The 23,471-nt window shown below is 41.9% G+C and overlaps 3 protein-coding genes across 4 annotated transcripts; 1 reads left to right on the top strand and 2 right to left on the bottom strand.

Moving 5' to 3' along the window:
• Positions 1-372: 372 nt before the first annotated feature.
• gprin3b (GPRIN family member 3b) lies at positions 373-2,505 on the bottom strand. Its single transcript, XM_085355816.1, has one exon. The coding sequence runs from the start codon at positions 2,503-2,505 to the stop codon at positions 373-375; it is 2,133 nt and encodes a 710-aa protein (XP_085211942.1).
• Positions 2,506-9,172: 6,667 nt separating this feature from the next.
• Positions 9,173-16,930, top strand: elmod2 (ELMO/CED-12 domain containing 2). The gene is made up of 9 exons (XM_085355815.1): positions 9,173-9,299; positions 11,224-11,371; positions 11,463-11,491; positions 12,545-12,642; positions 12,725-12,854; positions 13,207-13,340; positions 15,018-15,086; positions 15,229-15,362; positions 16,328-16,930. The coding sequence occupies exons 2-9, from the start codon at positions 11,227-11,229 to the stop codon at positions 16,483-16,485; spliced, it is 897 nt and encodes a 298-aa protein (XP_085211941.1). The 5' UTR covers positions 9,173-9,299; positions 11,224-11,226; the 3' UTR covers positions 16,486-16,930.
• A 318-nt stretch (positions 16,931-17,248) lies between these two features.
• On the bottom strand, positions 17,249-20,475 carry ucp1 (uncoupling protein 1). Of its 2 annotated transcripts, none has more exons than XM_085356900.1 (7): positions 20,329-20,475; positions 20,001-20,137; positions 19,588-19,786; positions 18,935-19,132; positions 18,745-18,846; positions 18,231-18,411; positions 17,249-17,779 (listed from the first exon to the last, which is right to left on the bottom strand). In XM_085356900.1, the coding sequence occupies exons 2-7, from the start codon at positions 20,124-20,126 to the stop codon at positions 17,665-17,667; spliced, it is 921 nt and encodes a 306-aa protein (XP_085213026.1). In that variant the 5' UTR covers positions 20,127-20,137; positions 20,329-20,475; the 3' UTR covers positions 17,249-17,664. The 2 variants fall into 2 exon arrangements, with proteins under 2 accessions (XP_085213026.1, XP_085213025.1); XM_085356899.1 differs by having other exon boundaries at positions 20,001-20,134; positions 20,329-20,474.
• Positions 20,476-23,471: the final 2,996 nt, after the last annotated feature.

The following is a 23,471-nucleotide window of genomic DNA, read 5'->3' as shown; positions in this document are numbered from 1 at the left end:
GGTTTGGACTTCATATTAGGTCATACAACTGTCACTGTAACTGAAATACATGCGTTTCACTGTTATTTCCTTTGTTTTGTTTTCTTTATTTTTATTAAAAAACTGTGTTCTCTCTCATATTGATTTCTAAAAAATAAGTTTTTTTAAATTTAATTCTTGTTTGTTTCATTTGATATTTCTATTTCCTACCTTGTTGGATCACAAACATCATCACAAGTATTGACTCTTTTATGCTACGACATTCCAGTATACTTACTTACAGGGATCGGCGTCAATGTTTCACTTGGCATTGAAAATCTTGATGAGGGGAGGGAAAACGTTTTGACCTCTAGGAAATGGGAGGAGTCTGACAATGGCTACCTCTGTCCTGTGCTACTCGAGGACGGAGGAGGGAGGGGGGCGCACGCAGCAGTTGGGCCGTCTGACATTTTGCAGCATTGACCTGAAAATGTTCTGCTGCCTCCTTTTGTTCTTGCTGCCATGTCGCGGCGAATCAGCACCAGAGATTGACTTTCGCAGCGAGGTCTGGACCATCAGTTTCCTCTCTTGCTCCTTTATTTTGCTCTGTAAGTGGCTCTGAATTGCAAAGCCGAGTGATTCGGGGTCCACGGAAGCCCCGTAGACCTCCCACGTCATGCCCTGTTCGTCCCAGACGACGTCGTGGATGCTCTTTCCTTTCTGCTTCCGTGACTGATCGTCCTCTTTGTCGCTTCTCTCCGGTTCCACCTTCTTTTTGCCAGAATTTGTCTCCTTACTCTGGGCTTTACTTCCTGCTTCTTTGCTTTTTTCTTTTGCACTCACATCTCTATTTTTAGTGAGCTCTGACTTGGATGTGGTGTTTGCTGCTGGTGCTGCTGCTGCTGTTGTTGTCGGTGCTGTTGTCGTTGGTGCTGTTGTCGTTGTTGTCGTTGTTTTTGGCAGGGCCTGCGCAGCAGTGTTGCTGTCAGCACATCCAGGCACAGGAACAACGGCTGTCTCTGGGGGCATCCCTGATCTGAGAGAAGGAGTTTCAGCCGTGGCTGTTTTTGCGGCTTGCTTCTTGGGTTCGCTGTGTTCAATGTTGATTTGATAAACCGGCTGGATGTTGCACAGAGCTGCGCCCGCTTCTTTAGGCTTGGCTCCTAGCCTGGAGTCATGCTGTTGTGACAAAGTTTCTGATTGGAAAACCATGCCGGTGTTTTGGTTGGGGCACATTTGTGCCTCTACAGTGAGTCTCTCTGACTTCGGATCAGTCGCGGTGCCGCTTTTCACCTGGTAGACTACAGCCAGGCTCTCCTCTCCTGGGATTGCACCACTGCTTGGCCTGTGGGTCACAGGGAAAGGCAGCAGACTAGGACTCGTGGCCACAGCCTTACTGCACATTTTAGCTACTGCCTGAACCTCCATATCATGACACTTTTTGACCGGGGCTGGCGATAGCGATGAGGTCATTGTCGAAGCCTCCGTGTAGAGCTTGGAGTCCCGCTGCCCTTCAAAGACAGCTGTGTCAGTCTGGCTGCTTCCTTCAGCCACCTGCTCGGATGCCTGCATGCTTTTTGTCGCCTGGGGCAGAGAGGATGAGTCTTTCTGTGAGGACACTGGCTGGTGTTTATCTGAGGAGACATGCGGTCTCGATACTGTTGCAAATTCCTTCTCTGGGCGCGTTGACCGTGAGTTTTCGTTTGTTGGTTCAGCTCCTGCATCTTTACTCTCAGATGGGGCTTTGGCTGAGCTTAGCGGAGTTTCCATGCTTTTCTTGGGTTTTGATGGATCTTGTAAAGAAACAGACGTTGATGAGCAACCTTGCATATGACCAGTCTCTTTAGATTTCTGTGGGATAGCCATGTCCCTGCTTTGGGGATTGGAAATGGTTTCTTTATTATCTTGTACTTCAGATGCTGTACTCCTTACATCACTGTCGTTACGTTTTTTGTCATTCGGAGAAAGGCGTTCATTACTTTTCTCTCGTGCTGTAGTTTCTACTGAGGGTGTCAGCCGTACCTGCTTCTCTTCTGGTGCAACTGGGTTTTTTACTTTGTACTCACTGCTGTTCGTGTCGGCGCCCGATGCTGCAACAGGAGACAGCGAACTGGCCTTATACGTGCCCGTTTCACTGGTTGGGCTCAGAGTTTTCATGTTAGCATTAGAATCCCGCTGGTCAGCTCCTGCCTCACCCACCTCTCGGCCTGTTACAGACAGGTTTGGTGTTTGGTGGTCTCCACCTGACACTTGCTCAGATTTTATCTGGTTTCCATTGCCTGGAGCTGATTTGTCTGACACAGTGGTAACTGGTTCCCCTCCCTTACAACCTGTTTTTTCTGTGCGGGGGGCGGCGTTAGCAGTCGTCAGAGACAGGTTATCCTGCTTGTCGGGAGATCTGAGGGTGGGTTTTGGACAAACCTGAGAGACTTTGAGGTTGGGCTCTTTAGCCCAGTTGGCATTAGACTCCTTGTTGCCCAGTGTGTCCACCCCAGCCAGCTGAGGCACCATCTGGACTGTTACTGTCCTTTTTGGGTTAGTTCCCATGGCGGAGTCACTGCTTCAGTCTTCAAATATTGCCGTATATCCAAAGATGGAAACGGATGCACGCTGTGCTATCATTAACTTTTTGCAATTTCCTAAAGGAGGAAAACAGAAGTAGACTCAGTTGAAGTTTTTAATCATTAAGCTTATCACAACAATTACACCTTTATTCAGATGATTATAATCAGACCAGACTCCAGACCAAGGTGATTTCTGCAAGACAATTTTACTCAACAGTTATCAACCAGCCAGGACAGAGAACAGCGAGAGACCTGCACCTGACTAAGAATATAATATGTGATTCCAACTTTAATAATCGAATGAACTTATAACTTTTAACATATAACATAATAATATTTATGGAGGTAGTTTTTGGTTCATTGATCTCCACATTCTCCTTTAAACTCAACATCATCTTTGTGCTGCAACTGATGCATGATTTATTTTTCCAGAACATGGAAATAAATGAAACTCCAGAGATTTTATAAGCATCCATCACATTTTGCATATTAAACCTCTTGACTGATTGCACTGAATGTAGAAAATGTAAAAGTATGATAAGAAAATGCTGCGTAAACAAAGTAGTAGTAAGACACAATGCGACATTTAGACTCAAAGTGCTTACAGATAAAACAGATCTTTGATTAAAACTGTGGATGCCACACATCTGGTGGCGTTTGATCTAACCGCTGTTTTTCTCATTTTACAAATCCTACCGTAAATAAAACTACGCCCAACAGCGTGTCATTCATAAATCAGCTGAAGTTATCGCAATTGAATATTACAGCATACAAAGAGATGTGAATAATGAATGAAATGAACTGAGTCTCCCCATGCTAGCCCGTTGACTCGGTTTAATTAAATGTTGTGATGCTGTGAGATATTGCCAATGGCAAGCTAGCCACTTAGTAACAATATCATATGTCAATTATCCTTTAATCTTTGTGTTGAATATAATTGGGTAGATTTAAAATACATACCTGAGGGACTGAAAATCACTCATAATCACTCATTTAAAGTTTCATTTTTTTTTGACAACCACAAGTAAATTTATAACCAGCATCACCCTCGTTTTTCCTTTATCTGTTTTAAATTCTACACAGTGATCAACAGTTTCTTTGTCCAAGGCCTGATGAATGGCTTCATCTCAGTCTGTGTCCTGAATGTGTAAAAGTATCCAGCCAATTCTGCAAGTAATGACCCAGCACTCGGCAGACAGCTGAAATATGTGACCCTTTGGAGTTGGACAGATGAGCTGTGCTGTGGTCAAGGATGTAATCATGGAAAACTATCTCTAAAGCAAATGAAGAACACACTGAATGATAATTCGATGGGTGGCATTAATGGGCCTTTTCCATTTCGGTGACATCCACTGATGATCAGTGTAGTTCATCTCAGTAAAGGTAACAACATCAATCTGATCTAGAGGCATTCTCCTTCATCACACCAGCATCCTCTTCTTTAGGAGTAGCAGTGGGAAACCGAACAGCTTTCCAGGTTATACTTGTATCTGATAAGGCGAGACTAAAGAATAAATATTCCCGTCACACTCTTTTAACCATGATAATCTGACGCACTATAGAGCACCCCCCCCCCCCCCCAACGTGTGACTCGAACAGCACAGAATAGTAGGTTACTGGTGTGGGTCATGGACAGGTGTAGCCGGGTTGTTTGTGCTATGCCACTATGCATCTGCCTGTCTGTTGTCAAAGCGCAAATATTTATGGAAAGCATATCCTGGGTGTTATTAAATATATGACAAATAAACGCCTCGGTGTCTGGGCTTTTTTGTGTTCCCTTTTCTTCTACTTCTTCTTCTTCTTTTGCCAGCAGCAGTTAAGAAATAACCTAAAGTGTGGACAGACTACGTACAGACTGTATTCATGCAAAACGGCGCACATGAAAGATCCCGCATGCAAGCGGTGCACACGATCTATTCAGGCCAATTAAGATCCATGTCGTGCACTGTAGCCTCTTTCCCCAATTCAGCGCCTCAGAAGCCACCGATGCTTGCTGGTTTGATTTGACCTTGCGGGCGAATTTAACATCTCACAGTATAAGAGAGCTTGAAAAGATGAAGGCGGCTTACCTTGCGAGACGATTTATGCCCCGTGCCGTTGGGTGCCGATTGCGCGTCAGTGAGACGAGGGGGGAAAAAAAGAAAGAAAAAAAAAAAAACCTAGGGATGAATATGGAAAAGTCAGCCTGTGTCGATGACACCAAGCCACGCCTTCCACGTAGAATATGGGTCTTAGAGGTATCGATCCACCACAGTCAGGCACAAAATTTAAGCACCTTGACTGACTGACCGTGCGCAATCAGTCACCGCTGACTCCGAGGTCTTCATCACTGCTGGCTCGTGCTTACAAAAACAAAAAGAAAAAAAAATGTGACGAGCCGATCATGGTTTGTGCGCTATCCCAGACTGAACTGGTCTTGGCAGGGCAATCCAGAGTTAACCAGATGAATGGATGAATGGGGAGGGGTGGAGAAGATGCGAATGGAAGCAGCATTGTAACAGCCGCAGGCTTTCACAGGAGGGTCACTTGGTCCTGAAATTAATTAGTTTTAGTTCCCTGCGCTTTCTGCCTCCTAACGTAGACCATAATATTCCAAGAGGAGAGGTTTTTGGTTTTTCTGCTCCCATTTGTGTTATTGAGAAATGGGTCGACTTTCATGCGGTTCTTTTTTGGAGCATGCTTTAGCGAGATCGCGTTCATTTATTTTACATCTACATTATTTTCAAAATGAAGAAATATTTCTCTGTGCTTTCGGCAGATGTGGTGAATAAAGAGCCTCTACAATAAGAGCCTGTCGGTTACAATTGGTGTCATTAACTATTACTACAGAAAAAATCGCATTAAAGATTTTCTGTGGTTTGCAACGTGCTTATGCAAATGAGTCGGAGACAGCTTAAGACTTTGCACTTTGCTGATAACACGGAGAGAAATGTGGCTCATGTAGTTAAAAAATACATAAGTGATTCTGTCCAAATAACTGTTCATTATGAATGAGCCTGCTTTACACTGCTTTATATTTTTATACATAGACATCAGTAATTATATTTAGGCTTTAATATATCTTATATAATTCATATCTATACTTTGATATCACGTATTTACTTTCGTCTGCATCTCATATTCTTAACTATTCTTTGATTCGTTCTAGTAACACACAGTGGGTCAAGGGTTACAAAATTTCGATCCTGTGTGTGTGTTGTACATACTGCAGAATTGACAATAAAGCTAACTCTGACTTTACACAAGAGTGTGCATTTTTTCCCACAGTAGTTACAAATCCCACACACACGGGTCCCTGCCCCTGAACATTAACATGAATGTAATGATAAAGAAGACGACGATCCAGTAACAGGTGTCTCAATGTGCTTTATACTGTCGTTTAAGGTGATTTTGGAATATTAGAGAGAATCTGCGAGCAAGCATTTTGGCGAAAGTGGGGAAATACACTCAACAAAAATATAAACGCAACACCTTTGTTACTGCTCCCATTCCCCATGGGATGGACGTAGAGACCTAAAATTCATTCCAGATACACAATATAACCATCCCTCCCAAACAGTGGTCACAAATCAGTCCAAATGTGTGGTAGTGGGCACATCTGCTATATTGAGATAATCCATCCCACCTCACAGGTGTGCCACATCAGGATGCTGATCTGACATCATGAGTAGTGCACAGGTGTACCTCAGACTGCCCACAACAAAAGGCCACCCTGGAATGTGCAGTTTTTTGCGCTATTGGGGGTCTGGGGACCCAGAACCGGTCAGTATCTGGTGTGACCACCATTTGCCTCATGCAGTGCAACACATCGTCGCATGGAGTCTATCAGATTGTCAATTGTGGCCTGTGGAATGTTGGTCCACTCCACTTCAATGGCTGTGAGAGGTTGTTGGATATTCGTGGGAACTGGTACACGCTGTCGTATACGCCGGTCAAGCACATCCCGAACATGCTCAATGGGTGACATGTCCGGTGAGTATGCTGGCCATGCAAGAACTGGGACATTCTCAGCTGCCATCTGCCCTGAACAATGTGAACCATGATTCATCCGTGAAGCGCACACCTCTCCAACGTGCCAGACGCCATCGAATGTGAGCATTTGCCCACACAAGTCTGTTACGGCGACAAGCTGGAGTCAGGTCAAGACCCCGATGAGGACGACGGGCATGCAGTTGAGCGTCCCTGAGACGGTTTCTGACAGTTTGTGCAGAAATTGTTTGGTTGTGCAAACCAATTGTTCCAGCAGCTGTCTGGGTGGCTGGTCTCAGACGATCTTGGAGGTGAACCTGCTGGATGTGGAGGTCCTGGGCTGGTGTGGTTACACGAGGTCTGCGGTTGTAAGGCCGGTTGGATGTGCTGCCATATTCTCTGAAACGCCTGTGGAGACGGCTTATGGTTGAGAAATGAACATTCAATGCACGGGCGACAGATCTGGTTGACATTCCTGCTGTCAGCATGCCAATTGCACGCTCCCTCATTGCTTGTGGCATTTTGCTGTGAGACAAAACTGCACATTCCAGGGTGGCCTTTTGTTGTGGGCAGTCTGAGGTACACCTGTGCACTACTCATGATGTCAGATCAGCATCCTGATGTGGCACACCTGTGAGGTGGGATGGATTATCTCAATATAGCAGATGTGCCCACTACCACACATTTGGACTGATTTGTGACCACTGTTTGGGAGGGATGGTTATATTGTGTATCTGGAATGAATTTTAGGTCTCTACGTCCATCCCATGGGGAATGGGAGCAGTAACAAAGGTGCTGCGTTTATATTTTTGTTGAGTGTAGAATTCGCTTTTAGGCAGAGCCAGACTCAGGTAGGGGCATCTGGATAAATGGATGGATGGTTGGTGAAATGTATGATAAGACATACGAAAGAGCAGCAATGCTGATCAGGACAGAAACATTAATAACTTTATGCAAGCTCACAGCTCACTGGAATGTTATGAATCTCAAAGAGGAATTTAAAGGATCATGAATTTTAAAATGTGGAAACTACTGCACTGGAGGTGTACAGATTTAAACAAGGATGTCTCGATTACTCTCCTTGGGCTGTGGAAACTATAACAAGTATTTTCCCATGTTTTAAATGACTTTCACAGCGAATTCTTGTAATCACCGGCAGATTAAAATGTAGATCAGAATGAGTAAACCAAGAAATACAGAAACCAGCCTGGTTTTAATTTTGATGTCGAAGACAGTATAAAGTTGTGGAAGCAGTTACACAGTGCCATCCTTCTCACGGAGACAGCGATCCATACAAACGCGTTCGTATGGCTCCCTTTAGGTGATATTATTGACTTGATTTGTCTTTTAGGAGTTGTTGTACTTGCTGACATCATTGGATCTTTGCTTTAGTTTTGTGACACCCCTTCTGCATCTCATCCTCGTGGATAACAGCACTGACAGAGAGCGCTAACATTTAGTAGCCTACCACTTTCTAAAGCACTTCATCGAATCTGAAGGGCTTTTGAAAGATTTTGTGCAAAGTCTGTCCGGGTTGTTAAAACGAAATTGTAGCATTATAGACTACTCTCTTATTCACCCTGATCTATCACACTGTCAATACAGTCTGTGTTAGTGGGGGGGATTCCTTATTTAAATACAGCCTGGGTCTGAGGCAGGGCTTGGACTGCAGTAATTGTATGTGATAGACGTCCTGCCTTTAAAAGCCCCGAGAGACTGATTAGGTGAGAAAGCAGACTGTGACTTAATTACAGCTGAGAGCACCGTTGGTAAGCATCTCAGAATAGGCTGCATACATTGTCGATAAAGCAGATTAATGGGTAAGGGTGAGGGCTTTTGTGCAGCCCCTTTCGATAAAGTGACACAGTGGTGGGTCTTTATGTGCCGTGTGTTTTCACCATTTAAAAAAATTGAACGGACAATGGAATAATGGAGGCTTGTTGACCATTATCAGCAGCATAATATGACTGTTTTCTATAAACAGCCCTATGATAGACAGTGTAGCACACATTTTGTGAATTTGGCATCATCTTGTGGCTAATATTGGAAAATGCAATATCTGATTATCTGATTAGCTTCCAGCTACTACCTGCAGTTGGGATTTTCTTGTCTGAGTTATTTCAGTTAGTTTTTTTTTTTTATTTGTTTTTATTTCAAAGTTATGTTTTCAGTTTAGTTTCCTTTAGTTTCAAGTGAAGGGTTTTTTTTTTTTTTAGATTATCTTTACTTTCATATTTTTATTAGAATGAAATTTCATCAAATTGAGAATTTCAAACTAAAGATCTTTTCTATATATTTGATCTCATTTTATTATTAAGTCCAGTAAGTTTTTATTGCACTTAACTGAAATTTCGTGTCTGGTTCAAATTTTAGACTGTGTAGTTGTGAAGTTGTCTGCGCAGTCATGACCACTGCGGGCAGTAGATGGCGCTGTAGCAGCACTAGAAACTATCATGCTGTGTTCAAAGACATCACGATATTAATCCTTAGTGATAAATTCAACCCAAGTTTCGAGGTGTGTCATGGACTGTTAATTGTTTTAACTTCTTAGTTGAACATTTAGAAACAATGTTTAAGTCTTGGTTAGAAAGAAGAGCCTGTCTTGTGTCACCTGGGAGACTTGTGTAGCTGTGTGCGTGGCATAGACGGTATAGTTGTATAGACAGTGAACGCATCACAGCCAGCCTGTTGTCAGGCGAACCGCCGCTAACCTTACCACCCGCCTGCGGCTAAGTTAGACTGTATCCTGGGTCTGGCATCGCTTTCCCTACGACTGGAGAGTAAGACGAGCATCACCACTCTCTCACGGTAAATATTGCCCAACGCATCAGCTACTCGTACGAAACTTAAAGTAGGTTAGCGTGGTGTTGCTAGCTACCAGTCAGACGAATGACAATGACAACCTGTTGTCTGAACCGGGTCATTTGGGGGAATTTAGAAGCCGGTATGCTCCTTTACGTAATTAATATCAAAAGTGGCTCACTACCACTTCGCTAGCATCAACATGCACCGCTTTCAAAAGCCCCATTAAACTCCCAGAGTGCCTGTAAATAAACTGAATGACCACGTATGTCCGAACTTAGCATTAGCATCAGTGCTAGCCATTGTTTTGGCTGTAGGAGCGTGGGCTCTTCTCTCATACCCACTCGGCGCTTTTATTGTTGGATGTTAATTCGCATTTAGCGATGACCCACGATTAACTAATCATGTCTTGCACTGAGCAATAGATTACTCTGCTTGTAGCAGAGTACTTCCTCAGTGGCTTCAAAAACGTGGTCACTGTCACTGTGACAGACGGCAGTGAAGTGCATCTGCAACATGAGTCCAACTCAGGAAGCAAAATCCATCAAATCCAAAGTTCAATATAAGTTAGAGGTGTTGGAATAACTTATTTGCCTGTAATATTCACGGGCATTTATTCACTGTGTCATAAAAGTGTTGGTTAAATTGTGTATTTTAGCACTAACATATATCAATTGAACACAATATACTCCATGTCCATAAAAACAACAACAACAACAAACATATTAATAATAATAAAGATTAGACTTAAAAATGTTCTTTTTCATAAAGGTTATATTTAGGGCTGGATCAGCTATCACTGACGTATTCCTTAGTGATGCTGCAACAGGCCCAGACTGCTGTAGGACCTCATGTGATAAACTCAGCACTTCTTCTTCACTCACCTCTTTTCACTCCCCAAATTTTTATATAGTGCTTGTCCTTAAATTTGTGTGTTCTCTCTCCCATAGTGTACCTTTTGTCCTGTCTCCCTCAGACTGTCACAAAAGTGTTTGCTCATAGTTGCTTGATTGCTCCAATACTGTAGGGTCTTATCTTACAGTACCTTGAGCCAAACGTTATCGCTATGTAAATAAATCAGAATCGAAGTAATAATCTGCTCGTGTATGCGGAAGGGAGGACAAAAATAAGAAGCTGTTCTCAGGTTGATGCCGTTTAGTGCTTCAGAATAAGACTGGATCGTGTTGTAAAAAGTGCCCTCTTTCATTGAAAACAAAACAAAAAAACTGCATTAGATTAGCTTCTGCTTAATGAGCTGTAACCACACCAATGCACTAATAATTTAGCTTCTTAGTTTATTTTTTCATTTATACTTTAGGTAAACACGAATACAGACATGTTGCCTGCATCTTTCGGCTTTTCCTTTTAGTAGATGCCTTTGTCACACCCAACCCTCTGCATGTTCTCCTTCGCTACTCCATGAATCTACTCTGTGGCATTCCTGTTTTCTTGTTCCCGGGCAGCTCCATCTTTAACATAATTTTTCCCTCCTCTGCATATGTCCAAACCATCTCAGGCTTGCCTGTCTATCTCTGTCTCCAAACCGCTAAAACTCAGATGTACTGATGTGCTCATTGCTAATCTGGTCCATTCTGGTCACTCCCAATGAAAACCTTAACATCTTCAGCTCTGCCTTCTATCTTTTAATTATCGCCACTAAACCGTACATCATCGCAGGACTCACTGCATATTGTGAACCTTCCCTTTCACTCTTACTAATAAAAGCTATTTGAATTCTGAAATGTGATTATCTAAGTAAAACTTCATCACAGGGTTTGTTCTTGTACAAGGTGGTGGTTTTAATATAATGAAAGCTGTACTTCCTCCACCTCTGTTAACTTACACTCCAGAATAGTTTTGTGGTCCTCGGGTCTTCAGGATATTTCTCGCACCGTAGTAATCTGTGAACCTTAACCTGTTTATGTCCTAGAACATGTTTGGATATATCTGGGAGTATGTCTACACATCCTTCCTGAGATACTGGTTGAAATGGCTCATCAGACAAGTAACGGGGACATGTGAGCTGCAGAGAATATGCTCTGGACACAAGCCAGGGGCAGCCAGGACTACAAAAGCAGGTGCGTTAAATCATCCCAAATCTGCTCTACGTCTGCATCCTAGTACACATTTTCTCTGCAGTGTTAATGTGCTTCTTGTGTCCTCCTGCAGAGTACTCTCTTCAGTCATCAAAGAACAAGGTAAGGACCTTCTACCACTGTTGGCTTTTCTTTCGGGCTTACCTTCAGTAGTTCTGAGCTAATTGTTTTATATTGTTAAAAGACAAACAGTGGGTCTGCACAAACATTAATTGGCAATGATCCTGATAATCTGTTCAGCTCCTCTGATTTCCTGTTGCAGCTCTTTAATGCTGGGGGTGTGTTTGTCTGATTTTGTTTTTATGTGGCTGAAATCAAATATCGTTGATGATCTTTGTATCAGATGTGCATTTTTTTACAACATTTAGTTTAAATTTAGTTGTTAGTAGTTATTTGATATAGGCCATAATGGAAAAAAAGTTAATATATTAGGTGCCGATGTACAAACCGGTACAAAGAAAATCCAAGTGCTGTCAGCCAAAAGGCAAACAACAGTTTAAATACATTTTGCAAGACAGTAATTGCTCTTTTTTATTTTTAAAAGACTCACATTCTTAAAAGCTAAAGCAGAAATAGCTTTTATAGGCGTGCGTGTGTGTTTTTTAGGACTCTTTTCCAGTTTACGTTTCAGCACTGTCATAAATAAAATCTGTTATCTCATCACTTTTAGCACTGTCAGGCCAGTAAAAGATGTTAAGTATCAAACATTTGAAAAAATATTGAATATTTGGAGACTAAGAATGTGTAGATATGTGTAATAAACTCCTCAGGACTGGAGCATTGTGGATTTTCAAGTAATCTGAAAGCTTTCCAAGCCCACAGATGTGGAAAGGAATCACACTTTCCTTCACTATTGACCTCTTTATCTTTTATTGCGCAGTATATCCCCTGAGTTTAATCATTGCTTTATCTTTCACTACCCTAGCCAAGTTTAGGTGAACTGATTACACATGTCATGCTTGTGTATATGGCTTTGTAAGCATTTTCAGATCAATAGTCTGTCCAGGTGCAAGAAGAGATTAGCTGTGTCATCTTTTTGACTTTGAAAAAACAGTTATTTTCACTGTGGTTGTAAATGACCTAAAAGCATTTGCGCCAGATTTCTGTCTGGTAGCTCTCTGTGTTATAACTTTAGCATGCGCTCTTCCTCTGCAGGTTTTAAGAGGAGCATTGGAAACCACTAAGGATAGCTTAGAGCAATGCGTGGATCAAATTATGAAAGTGAAGAACATCAAACCTGCAAAAGATCCCAAGTAAGGTTACTTTGCCTGTCAGCTGCAATTCTTTGATGTAAGAGTGATTTTTGAATGTGATTGAATTGATCTTCCGTTGCAGGTTCAAAGAGAGCCTCAACATCTGCCTGCTGCAGATAACAGGATATAGCAGCTTGTATATATCTGTAGAAGACTTGAGAAAGGAAGTCTTCAGCTCAGACAACCCTGAACACGAGGCCATGCTTTTGAAGGTATGGATTCCTGCTCCTAGAGCAATAGCAGTGAAGCTGTGTCCATATGCACAGGCTTTCTGCTAAGATGAGACTTGAACCAAGATTTGGAAACTAAGGAAAAATATGTTTTATTATTATTTCTGCACATTACTAAAAGTAGCATTTAGGATTTTTTTTTTTAAACATCGATTGACATAGTAAAGATAATACCACAGTCTAACATCACATCAGCATAGAAACACTGTAAGTTGTTGGATGGGAGTCTAAAATGCTGGCACAAGGTCATATTAGGAATCGTTGTACTTCCAAGTTATTGTAGTGGACGGATTTGATCGTGTGTGTGTGTGTGTGTGTGTGTGTGTGTGTTTAGCTTTGGGACCTTTTGATGCCAACAGTCAAGCTGGAGTCCAGGATAACCAAACAGTGGGGAGACATTGGATTCCAAGGGGAGGACCCCAAGACTGACTTCAGAGGGATGGGCCTGCTGGGGCTGATCAACCTCGTGTGAGTACAGTACCAGTGTAAAGGCCTTCAAACATCGAGTTCATTGCAAAAAAAACAACAACACGAAATTCTGAATTTTTGGGGGATGTGAACTTGTCGTGTATCATTTATGTACACACCAAAAATGTTGCGATTTTACAAAAATATTTGCCAAAAACCCTCCACAGTCCTCTGTGTTTTTTCTAGGCTGTTCCAAAACGCTCCATTTCTCCTCTGTCTGACATTATTTGGTGGATTTACTCGTTTACTTAGAATCATCATCCTTCTATAAGGTCCACTTCTGGTTTTGGCCTCGCTTTATGTTGAAGAACTCTGTCATAGTTGAATCAAGAACTGCAACCTGCCCACTTTCTGAGACCACAAAGTTCTCAAAGGTTTTCACAGTTTATGCTCTTTTCCCAAGAAGACACTATTGGTCAGCACAAAACATGTGTACTTTTTTTTTTTTGCCCCAACCACTCTCTCTTTGATCAGTGTGTCCACAGCACACTAAAGTCCTGGTCTTTGCCTCTGTACCTATTGGCAAAGTCTAATCTGTGACGTTTCTGTTTTTTGGACAGTAAACAGAACGCCTGCTATGCAGGTCATATTTGTGCAATCTGTCTGATTATAGATGCATGAACTTTGACACACATCAGCTCTTATAGGTTTTGTAATGAAATTTGAGGATTCTTGGAAACATTTTTTCCCCCATCAGGTGCTTTTTGGCTGAATTTGCTGAATGTTTATATTTGGTAGGCTCTAATGATTAAACCGATCCACACACAAGAAGCGACAACGGTACTTATCCTAAGATTATATTCCACTCAAGTTTTGATGAGAAATACTTTTAATTACCTTACACAGATTATGAAAGGTGGTTGTAGATACAGCTCAAAGGGTACGTATAAGGTACACTGTTCCACTCCAAATGCATGGCTCAGTGTAACCCAACAGATAATTTTTAGGGTACAACAATAATTACTCACAAAACCTCACCAAGTAAGGTAGATGGGAGCCCCGGCAGAAACAAACACAAGAAGGAGAGGGCTTTGAACCAACAAGATTCAGGCTTCACCTATAAAATAATATTTGAAACAAAGACTGAAAAGAAGGACTGTCAGTAACTCCCAACTCAGCGAAAAATAATTAAACAGTGCTAGAGATAGCGACTAAAGACAAAAGTGGTGCTGATGGAGTAGAGGTGGCTGTTTCACCACCTCTGACTTTAAATGCATGCAGGTTGGCTTCTACAGCCAGTCAGCTGTAGGAAGGGTATAAAAGAAAAGAAGAGAACGTTAATGAGGATTATAAAAAGAAACACTGTCATAACACCTCCTCCTCCAAGTATTGAATAATGAGCCAGCAGAACCAGTATTCAACAGGACAAAGAGAGCGTGACAGCATGTCAGACAGGCTTGACTTTGAGGCTGAAGGACTTTAAAGGCAACCCCCAACACGTCAGTCGCTCGTTTCACTTGTTCTTTCGACTGATGAGGACGAGGACACAAAATGACAAGCGATGTGTCAGATTATTAAAGCAGCACCAGTCAAACACACATTGACTTTATTTTTAAAATCTGTAGGTCAGAATGATGTGACCTCAACATGTTTAATCATGCAGACTCTGTTTGACGTCATGTTTATTGGTTAACAAGAGACCGTAAATAAACTCTTAATTTGTTTGGCTCTTTGCAGTTTTTTCAGTGAAAACTACACAGCGGAGGCTCGGCAGGTGCTGTCTCATGCAAACCATCCTAAACTAGGGTAAGAGACCTTCGATTCATATACCTTCCACTGGTGTTTTGTGTCGCATGATGTAGACTTTATTCATTTTTTGAAATTATGTTTTCCATATGCACAGTATGTCATTTCTACAGTGCACTTTATACTTTTTTGTTTTTTAAAGGTATTCCTATGCAATAGTTGGGATCAACTTGACAGAGATGGCTTACAGCCTGCTAAAGAGTGGCGCTTTGAAACCACATTTCTACAACGCAGTGCAGGGCACGCCTGAGCTGCAGCACTTTCATCAGCTGTACTGTGAGTAGTCGAATCACACTGCTGTTTGTTCTGTGCGTCTGATTATACACTCACCGGTGGCTTCATTAGGTGCAGTCTCAAGATTGCTAATCTTGGGTTGGACCCCTCTCTGGCTTCACAGCTGCTGTAATTCTTCATGGCAATGAAGTGCTGGAAACATTTCTTAGATTTTGGCCCATATTGACATGATGGCGTCACACAGTTGTTGCAGATTTGTTGAAAATACGTCCATGATGCCAGTGTGACTGTGATAGTGACTGTGGATTTTTGTACAGTGACCTCAATGTCATGTGTAAGAAGCCACTTTGAGATGGTCTGAGCTTTGTGTCTTAATGTGTTATCTGCTGGAAGCAGCCATCAGTAGATGGGAACACTGTGATCATAATGGGGTGGACATGGTCAGGAATAATACTCAGGTAGGTTGTGGTGTTTGGATGATGCCCAGCTGGTACAAAGGAGCCAAGAAAATGTGCCAAGGAAATATGACACCACCAGCAGCAGCCTGAGGTGGGATCCAAACGTTCATGGTATTTATGCCAAGTTCTGAATGTTGCAGCAGAAATCGAGACTCATCAGATCAGGCGACATTTTCCAATCTTCTTCTGTTGTCCAATTTTGGTGACCCCTGAATATTTCCTCCCTTTTAAACTCAAAGATGGTTGTGTGGAAAAATCCCAGCAGATCAGCAGTTTCTGAAACAGACCAGTCCATCTGGCACTGCTATCCAGTTCACATTTAAAGTCACTTAAAAAGTCACTTAAGTCACAATTTGAACTTCAGTAGGCCACTTGGAGCATGTCTACATGCCTAATTGAGTTGCTGCCATGTGATCAGCCAATTAAATATGCAGTAATGAGCAGTTGAACAGGTGTATTTAAGGAAGTTGCCTGGTGAGTGTATACAAACAAAAACATTTTCTGATAGAAGGTAAATTTTTCAAAAATGTGTGTCTTTCCTCCTTACAGGCTATCTGGCGTATGAATTCGATAAGTTCTGGGTGGCAGAAGAACCCGAGAGCATCATGCAGTTCAACCAATACAGAGAAAAATTCCATAACATAGTCAGGACACACCTACAGGACCCTGATGTGTGTCTCACATTGACTGTCAGCTCCAAGAACTAAAAGCGTTTTTCACGATGTTACGATTGGTAGAAGGAGAAGCAGGAAAGTTCCTCGTAAACGTAGCTGAGCATTAAAACCCTAAACGCAGACTGAATACTGTTCGGCCCCTCCAGACAAGATCCAGACCAATAAATCCTCTTGTGTTTGGTTTTGTGGTTCATTCATAACACACATATCATTGTTGTAATGATATTTAAAGTTTCTCAAACTGAGCACAAATCCAACGCCCTGTACCTCAAAAACAACCATTCCAGAGGGCTTTCGATCACAAAGAGGACTGTAGAGAAAGTAACGGATCCGTCGTTTTGTGAGGCTTTAAGCACTTTGAGTGAGCAAGCAGCCAAATTGTTATATTTAAAGACAGGAAAGGACAGAAGTCCTGCTCAGGAATGTGAAGTTTATGTTAAGAGATAATGGCTAAAACTTGACGTGAGGAGTGATTTCCACTTTATTTTTCCTCTTGTGGGGACACGTTGCATGATTTAACGTGTCCCCACTGATGTCATTGATATGTACTGTTAGTGATGTGGTACTCTAAACTATACTAAGCTCCTGTTTTCATAACGTTGTGTATCTTTAGACTGATGCTGAATTTTTATGACCTGATCTTTTTATGCCGTGGGTTTGCATTTGAGGAATGTATGTAACGACTCGCATCTCACTCACTCCAAGTTAGTAAATGCAGATTTGTTTTGAAATGTGCTTCATGTCCATGTGTTTAAAAGGCAAAAACAAACCACAACAGTTTGTGTAAAACAAGTCTAGTAAATTCAGGACCTGCATAAACACATCCTTTTATGCTTTATTATGGGTACCAGTCATTCAGTGTAAAGGCACACTGCTTTAAGCTAGCTAACATATAAAACTGACAGGTTTAGTCATACAGGGCTCAGTGCAAACTTGGCATGTTTCTGTAATATTCCCATCCATGACATCTGGAATGGGCTCACTGTGGCAAATTATAAATATAAAAGGAGACGGCTGTGTCTCCTCATGCACATAAAGTCAATACTTTTTCAGGAGGCGATCCTTTTTCAACAAAGGATTTCCGCCTTTCTCACCACAGGACAGTGGATTTGTTAAATAAGGTTAACACAAGAAATTATTGTTACTAGGGTTTCCTCATTCAGGTGCCAGTCCGGTTGTGGTTCAGGTATTACAGTCAAACTTTGAGGAATCTCAATTAACCACTTCGATCCTCTGCTTTGTGACCATCATGGCTCTTTTGATTTGTTCGAAGGAGACGAACATCACGATGTTCCACGATCCCAACCTCAGGAATGAGGGCACGAATCTACAAAATGCAAAAAGTGAAGAGTGAAAAAATGAAATTGTGTGTCATGCAATGCTGCAATTTTTTTTGGATTGATACCGATACCAAGGCCAGTATTGCCGATACCAATACTTTTAACTTATAATGTCATGTTATTTAGAGGAGAGCATAATCATGATTTATGAGATGAATCATCAATTTTTAATGACCACTGCATTACTTTACTCAATGAGTTAACACACCTCTCATTTCACCATTTTTTTAAAAAAAGGCGCTATAGAGTAGAAGGATCAGTCAACACAAAAACACTCAGACATTTTTCACATTGTATGCCTGAAGAATATTTTTCCTTTTATCCCGATTTAATTCAGTGGGCTCCAAACTGAACGTGAAGGATATAAAAGTATCGATACTATCGATATTTGGATCTCTTGAAGAGTTTGTCGTGGGCGGCGCAGGTGAAGAGGCTTACCCTTTGTAGAATGCTGTTGGCCCCTCTTTAGTTAACATGGTCCAGGCACAGTTAACGGCGCTCTTATACTGGCCCGGTGGTGAGTTCATGTATCTCGTCTTTACCACGTCTACTGGGGAGGCGATCACTGTGGTAACGAAGCCGGCGCCAAACGCAGACACAAAGTGGCACGGCAGATTGTCTGAGGACAGAGTTGGGGAAAAGATTACAATACGGTCTTTGTTCTCAGCTGTGCGACACAGAAAAACATGTCAGTGGATTTTGCAATCGTCTGAATGGGGCAATATAAGTTCTAGAGATAAATGCTAATATATTGCTATTGTACTCACTGCACCATAAAGAGAAAATACACCGTGTCCTGTACTGTAGGAGCCTGTTGTGCTGGTATCAGTTAAAGAGGTGAGAGGGTGTGTGGATTTTTTGCCCAATCAGCAGTCTCCCGGGGACTCTGTTTTTGTGAATGTGTGTGTGTGGGTTTGTGTAGCTCAGGCAAACAACCGAGAGCTGACCTCACCTGACAACAGCTTGTGTCTAAGGATGGCCTCCTTTATCAGGTCGTATGTAACCAGCTCTGTGCAGTTTACCAGGGCGTTTCTTGTGATGTTGGGTAATGTTCCTGAGGGAAACGGATACTTTAATCATTACTGATAAAGGATGTTATGGTTTGTCTTTTTTAAATAATGGGCAACACTCAAAGAATGTACCTTTCCAGAGCCCACGCAGGCCCTCGTGTTGGAAGATGTGTCTGTAAGCCTGCATGGTGCTGCTGTAGCGGCGGGCCACTCCGTCCAGATTCATCTGGGCTTGGAATCGAACCTTGACCACATCGGTGGGCTGCGCAAAGGACACCGCCATGGCACCTGTGGTGCAGCCAGCCAGGATACGTACCAGTACACTAGGGTCTGGAGAGAAGGAAAGACTCAGTTATTTTAATAACAGGCTTGAGAACTTCTAATTTTAGTATCAGTTTTAATAAGGAAGATAAGAAACTGATTCAACAACCCAGACTGTGAGAATCCTTTATCGCTTTCAAGAGAGAGATAACACTTTCCCTAAATCTTGTTTAACTTATCAGATTTGAAAAGCCTCTGTTCTGCGTAAATTATCTATTGCATGTTTGTCTGCAAGACATAGCCTTCCTTCACTCTCCCCACTTTTTTATTTTTAAAATGAAGCTTTCCTTCATCTGAATTCCTTATCTAAGGGAATATAAGACCGACTGCATCTATCTGATAAACATCTTTTTGATTTTTGACAGCTGGATATTAAATCTCGAAATCACGACTTTCACCAGTAAGAACAATTATGAAGGTTTAATTAACTTAACCAAAAAATAAATGAAAAGGCAACAACTTACTGTCTTTGCCACCGGTGTAGAAATTTTTAACGTTGTCATAGAGGCCGATTCTGACGGAGGCAAAGCACAGCTGTCTCTGCAGCCCAGCCACCAGACCATTATACAGAGACTTGGGCCCTTCTGTTCGGATCATGGTGCTGATGGTCCCAAACACCCCTCTGTAGCGGATGTCCCCCACTGCCTTCTTCTCTCCTTGAATCTGGGGTCACACATTGTCCTCAAAGTTAAAACCAGCTTTACAGAGCAGCAGCTTAAGAACAAATGGTTCAGAAAGGTGAAGAAGTTTGACTGAAGGGTGCTGAAGTGGACAAAGTTGACTTCTTCGTCAATGAGGCAAACATCACGCTGTGTCCCACAGTAGGCTACAGCAAAGCAAGACCGGCTAAAGATCATATTGATAGCACAGTTAGTACCTGTAGTCTGACTTTGGCTGTGTCCAGAGGGAATGTGACCATGTCAGCTATACAGGCTGCTACTCCAGCACTCGCCATCTTCACACCCAAAGGAGGAGGAACGTCTGAGGGTTTAAGTCCTACCATGTTTCCTACTGCTGGGACGACAGGTACGCATCCACGCACAGAAATAACAATTAAAACAACAAACAAAAAAATCAGTGTAAGATTCTCTTCTAGAAAGCAACCACATAAACATTAACCTCTTGTACAAATCATTTGTCTGTTTAAATGAAAGGTTAATCAATAATCAAAGTGGACTGATGCTCAAGACATGAAACACACTTACGATTATGATCCGAAATTAAAATTTCCTTTTGATCCTCGGGTGGATTTTTTGGTACCGAGCAGGATGCGATTGGTCAGATTAAAATCCACACCGGGCCCCACTCAGCAGGAAGGAAAGACTCATCATTTGCTGTGGTTTTATGTTTTCTGGCTGGCGTTTTTATGACATCCTCGGAGAGGCGTTACTGTGTACTCCTGTACACCTGGGTCAACTCAAAGTCCACAGACTGTCAGAAAGTCAATGTTCAAGTCACCTCACACAGAAAAACAACCATATAACGTCCCCGTTTTTTGGGTGTGTGAAACTGACGATTATTTCCATCCAAATTTCCACAGGTGTCATTAACTGATGACGATCTTTCTAAACGTTATGTTCATGCTTTCAAATATAGTCTGTGGAGTGTGCATTTTCTTTCATTTCACTTGGTAGAATTTGTTTATCAGCGGATTTTTCTTCTATCCAGGATCTGTGACCGACTTTAATATTGTCTCAATAATTATTTAACTGTTCAGATGAACTGTGTGCCACAAGCAGCAGCGATAACAGATCGGTATCAGGGTTCACCAGAGGCTCGTCTCCCCTCTCAGCCAACGACAGCAAAAAGCTTGTGATCAAGAGCGTTCGGAGCTGACCGGCTAAATCAAGATCTGTTCCACAGACTTTATGGTCGAGCCTCACAGCAAATTACCCCTCTGTGCTATCAGCAGCATTGTTGCGTCATACAGTTTTTGCTCTGTTACCCCTCATTTATGATTTCTATTATCTGTCTCAGTCTAACAGCTTTTACATTTCATGTTAAAGATGTGCTTTTTTGGGCCGGGGGGCAGAAGTGGGAGTGTGGTGACGTCAGCTGGCGACTGAAGTTCACAGTGAAGCTGATAAGAACTTTACATCACACCATGTTTGGCCTCTCAGCAGTTTGCCAGCAGTCGCTCCTGTTCATTACATCACACATGGTGTATGTACGTAACAGTATGGAAAATGTAGATTCTTAGAAAAAGAGCAAAGACAAGAAAAACATTGAGAATTATTCCCACATAACCTTTACTAATGCTGTCCCATTCGACAGCCCTATGTTAAAACTATCGCCATTAAGTTTACTATCATCAGATCTCTTTTGTCATTAAATTATTTTTAGTTTTTAAACATTTTTTCTGCATATTGGTTTGAGCACACCACAAACTACCCTCTACAAGACTGAATAAATACCCCTGAAAAACTGTTTCAACTAAAGCTTAACAACCTTCATTAAATGCTAAACAACGATTCATTGCAGTGTTGTATTAAACTGCAATACTTATAGTTACACCGAGTATTTCCAGTTCAATTCAGCCCTTTTTTGTTTAAACGGTGAGGTTCAGAGAGCTTACAGATATATCTCTATATTTAGAGAGCTTATATCTGCATTTCATCATTACAGGAGGGACTGGAGCCTAACCCAGGATACTCAGGGCAAGATGCAGGGTATACCCTGGACCAGGGGTGGGCAACTCCAGGCCTCGAGGGCCAGTGTCCCTGTAGGTTTTGTCCAAAAAGATGTGTCCTTGAACCAACACAGCTGATTTAAATGGCTAAATTAGCTCCTGCAGTTCTCCAGAGGCCTGGTAACGAACTAACCATGTGATTCAGGTGTGTTGACCCAAGGTGAGATCTAAAACCTGCAGGACACCGGCCCTCGGGGCCTGGAATTGCCCACCCCTGCCCTGAACAGTGTGACACAGGGCTATCACAGACCGATAGCAATTCAGTGAAGTTACAATCCCTGGTGAGCTTAACCCCACACATGTCTGTGAGGGGAAAACAGAGAACCCACAGAACATCTCCACACAGAGAAGCCCCAGGAACTTACTGCTGTGAGGCAACAGTGCTAACCGTGGCATGAAAAGGCATGAAATTGCAAAAAGTAATGGCAATGTAAAACGTACACTAATAATAAACACTGCAGATTAAAAAATGTTGGGTCGAGTTAGATAAATAGAACTGAATGGAGAAACTCAAGCCTTTTCTGTTCCTCCCTATATAAGATAATTATAAAGCACAGCTGAAATGCCCGAACATGTGTATACATACACTTATGATGGTGAACATTAGAGGGAGTGTAAGAAAATACAATTAAAATGTATTTGAAGAGCCTGAAGAAAACAAATTCTAATAGATTAATTATTTATAGCTCTATCATTTGTCTGAGAAGAGACAATCCTCACAATCAGCAGAAAGTCCTGCTGTAAATGAGCTCAGTGAGCTGTGATTGGTTAACCTAGGCCACAGCCCCACAGTGTGCGGTCCAGGAGGGAGAAAGAGACGAACTGTAACTGAGTAAAAGAGTACACATTCATGTACTCTTTCACCACAGACAATCAAAAACACTGAACAATCCAGCTGCACAGAGTAGTACAGTAATCTGTTACCAACAGTATTTCAGGAACTGCTGGTCTACAGCGATTTTCCCCACACAGCCTAATTTTTGCAGATAAAAAAAAAAAAAAGAGAAAATATTCAGCGAGCAGCAGTTCTCTGGTCAGAAATGCCAGACTTTACTGTGCTTCACAGTCACCAAAGTTCAGTTCAGCAGAGCAACTTTGGGATTAGGTGGAACAAAAGACTCAGATCATGGATCAGCTGTGTGATGCCATCATCTCAACATAAACCAAAATCTGTGAGGAATGTTTCCAGCACATTCTTGAATCTCTGTCATGAAGAACTGAGGCAGCTCTAAAGACCAAAGGGGATCTAAACCGGTACTAGGATACCTAATAAAGTGTTCAGCGAGTGTATGAACAGCCCTTTGACGATGCAGTTGGTGTTTAGGATGGATTAATGGAGATCAGCATGTTAACCAATCTTCCACCAGATGGCAGTATCACTCCTTGTTTTCAGACTGTAGGCGCTCAGCAATATGAGGTCAGTGAAAGAAGAAGAAAGAAGACTGGAGGCATTTTACTGTGCAGCATTGAACCATTCAAACTGTAACTTTAATAGGATGGAGTGATATACAATGCATCAGAACCCAGAGTAATAAATTAAACACTGGGCGTTTACAATTGAAAGTATTCACAAAAAAGAACTTTAATTTAAAAAAAAAAAAGCAACGTAAAAATGTACAGAGCATAAAGATAAAAAAGTTTTAAAAAAGCAAAAACAAA

This window comes from Diplotaxodon limnothrissa, linkage group LG6, assembly GCF_057381915.1.
Source record: "Diplotaxodon limnothrissa isolate DT_005_m linkage group LG6, D_limnothrissa_male_GT1.1, whole genome shotgun sequence".
Taxonomy (NCBI): Eukaryota; Metazoa; Chordata; class Actinopteri; order Cichliformes; family Cichlidae; genus Diplotaxodon; species Diplotaxodon limnothrissa.
Note: the sequence above shows the minus strand (reverse complement) of the source record. Positions and strands in the feature narration are given on the sequence as shown.

Excerpts from the sequence above, each read along its gene's own strand:
- ucp1 (XM_085356900.1), bottom strand. The coding sequence starts at position 20,126 with ATGGTAGGACTTAAACCCTCAGACGTTCCTCCTCCTTTGGGTGTGAAG. Across the intron at positions 18,412-18,744 it reads TAGACACAAGCTGTTGTCAG|ACAATCTGCCGTGCCACTTT; the intron begins GTGAGGTCAGCT and ends CTCTGTCCTCAG. Across the intron at positions 17,780-18,230 it reads CCAACAGCATTCTACAAAGG|ATTCGTGCCCTCATTCCTGA; the intron begins GTAAGCCTCTTC and ends TGCATTTTGTAG.
- elmod2 (XM_085355815.1), top strand. The coding sequence starts at position 11,227 with ATGTTTGGATATATCTGGGAGTATGTCTACACATCCTTCCTGAGATAC. Across the intron at positions 15,087-15,228 it reads GCAAACCATCCTAAACTAGG|GTATTCCTATGCAATAGTTG; the intron begins GTAAGAGACCTT and ends TGTTTTTTAAAG. Across the intron at positions 15,363-16,327 it reads GCACTTTCATCAGCTGTACT|GCTATCTGGCGTATGAATTC; the intron begins GTGAGTAGTCGA and ends TCCTCCTTACAG.
- gprin3b (XM_085355816.1), bottom strand. The coding sequence starts at position 2,505 with ATGGGAACTAACCCAAAAAGGACAGTAACAGTCCAGATGGTGCCTCAG.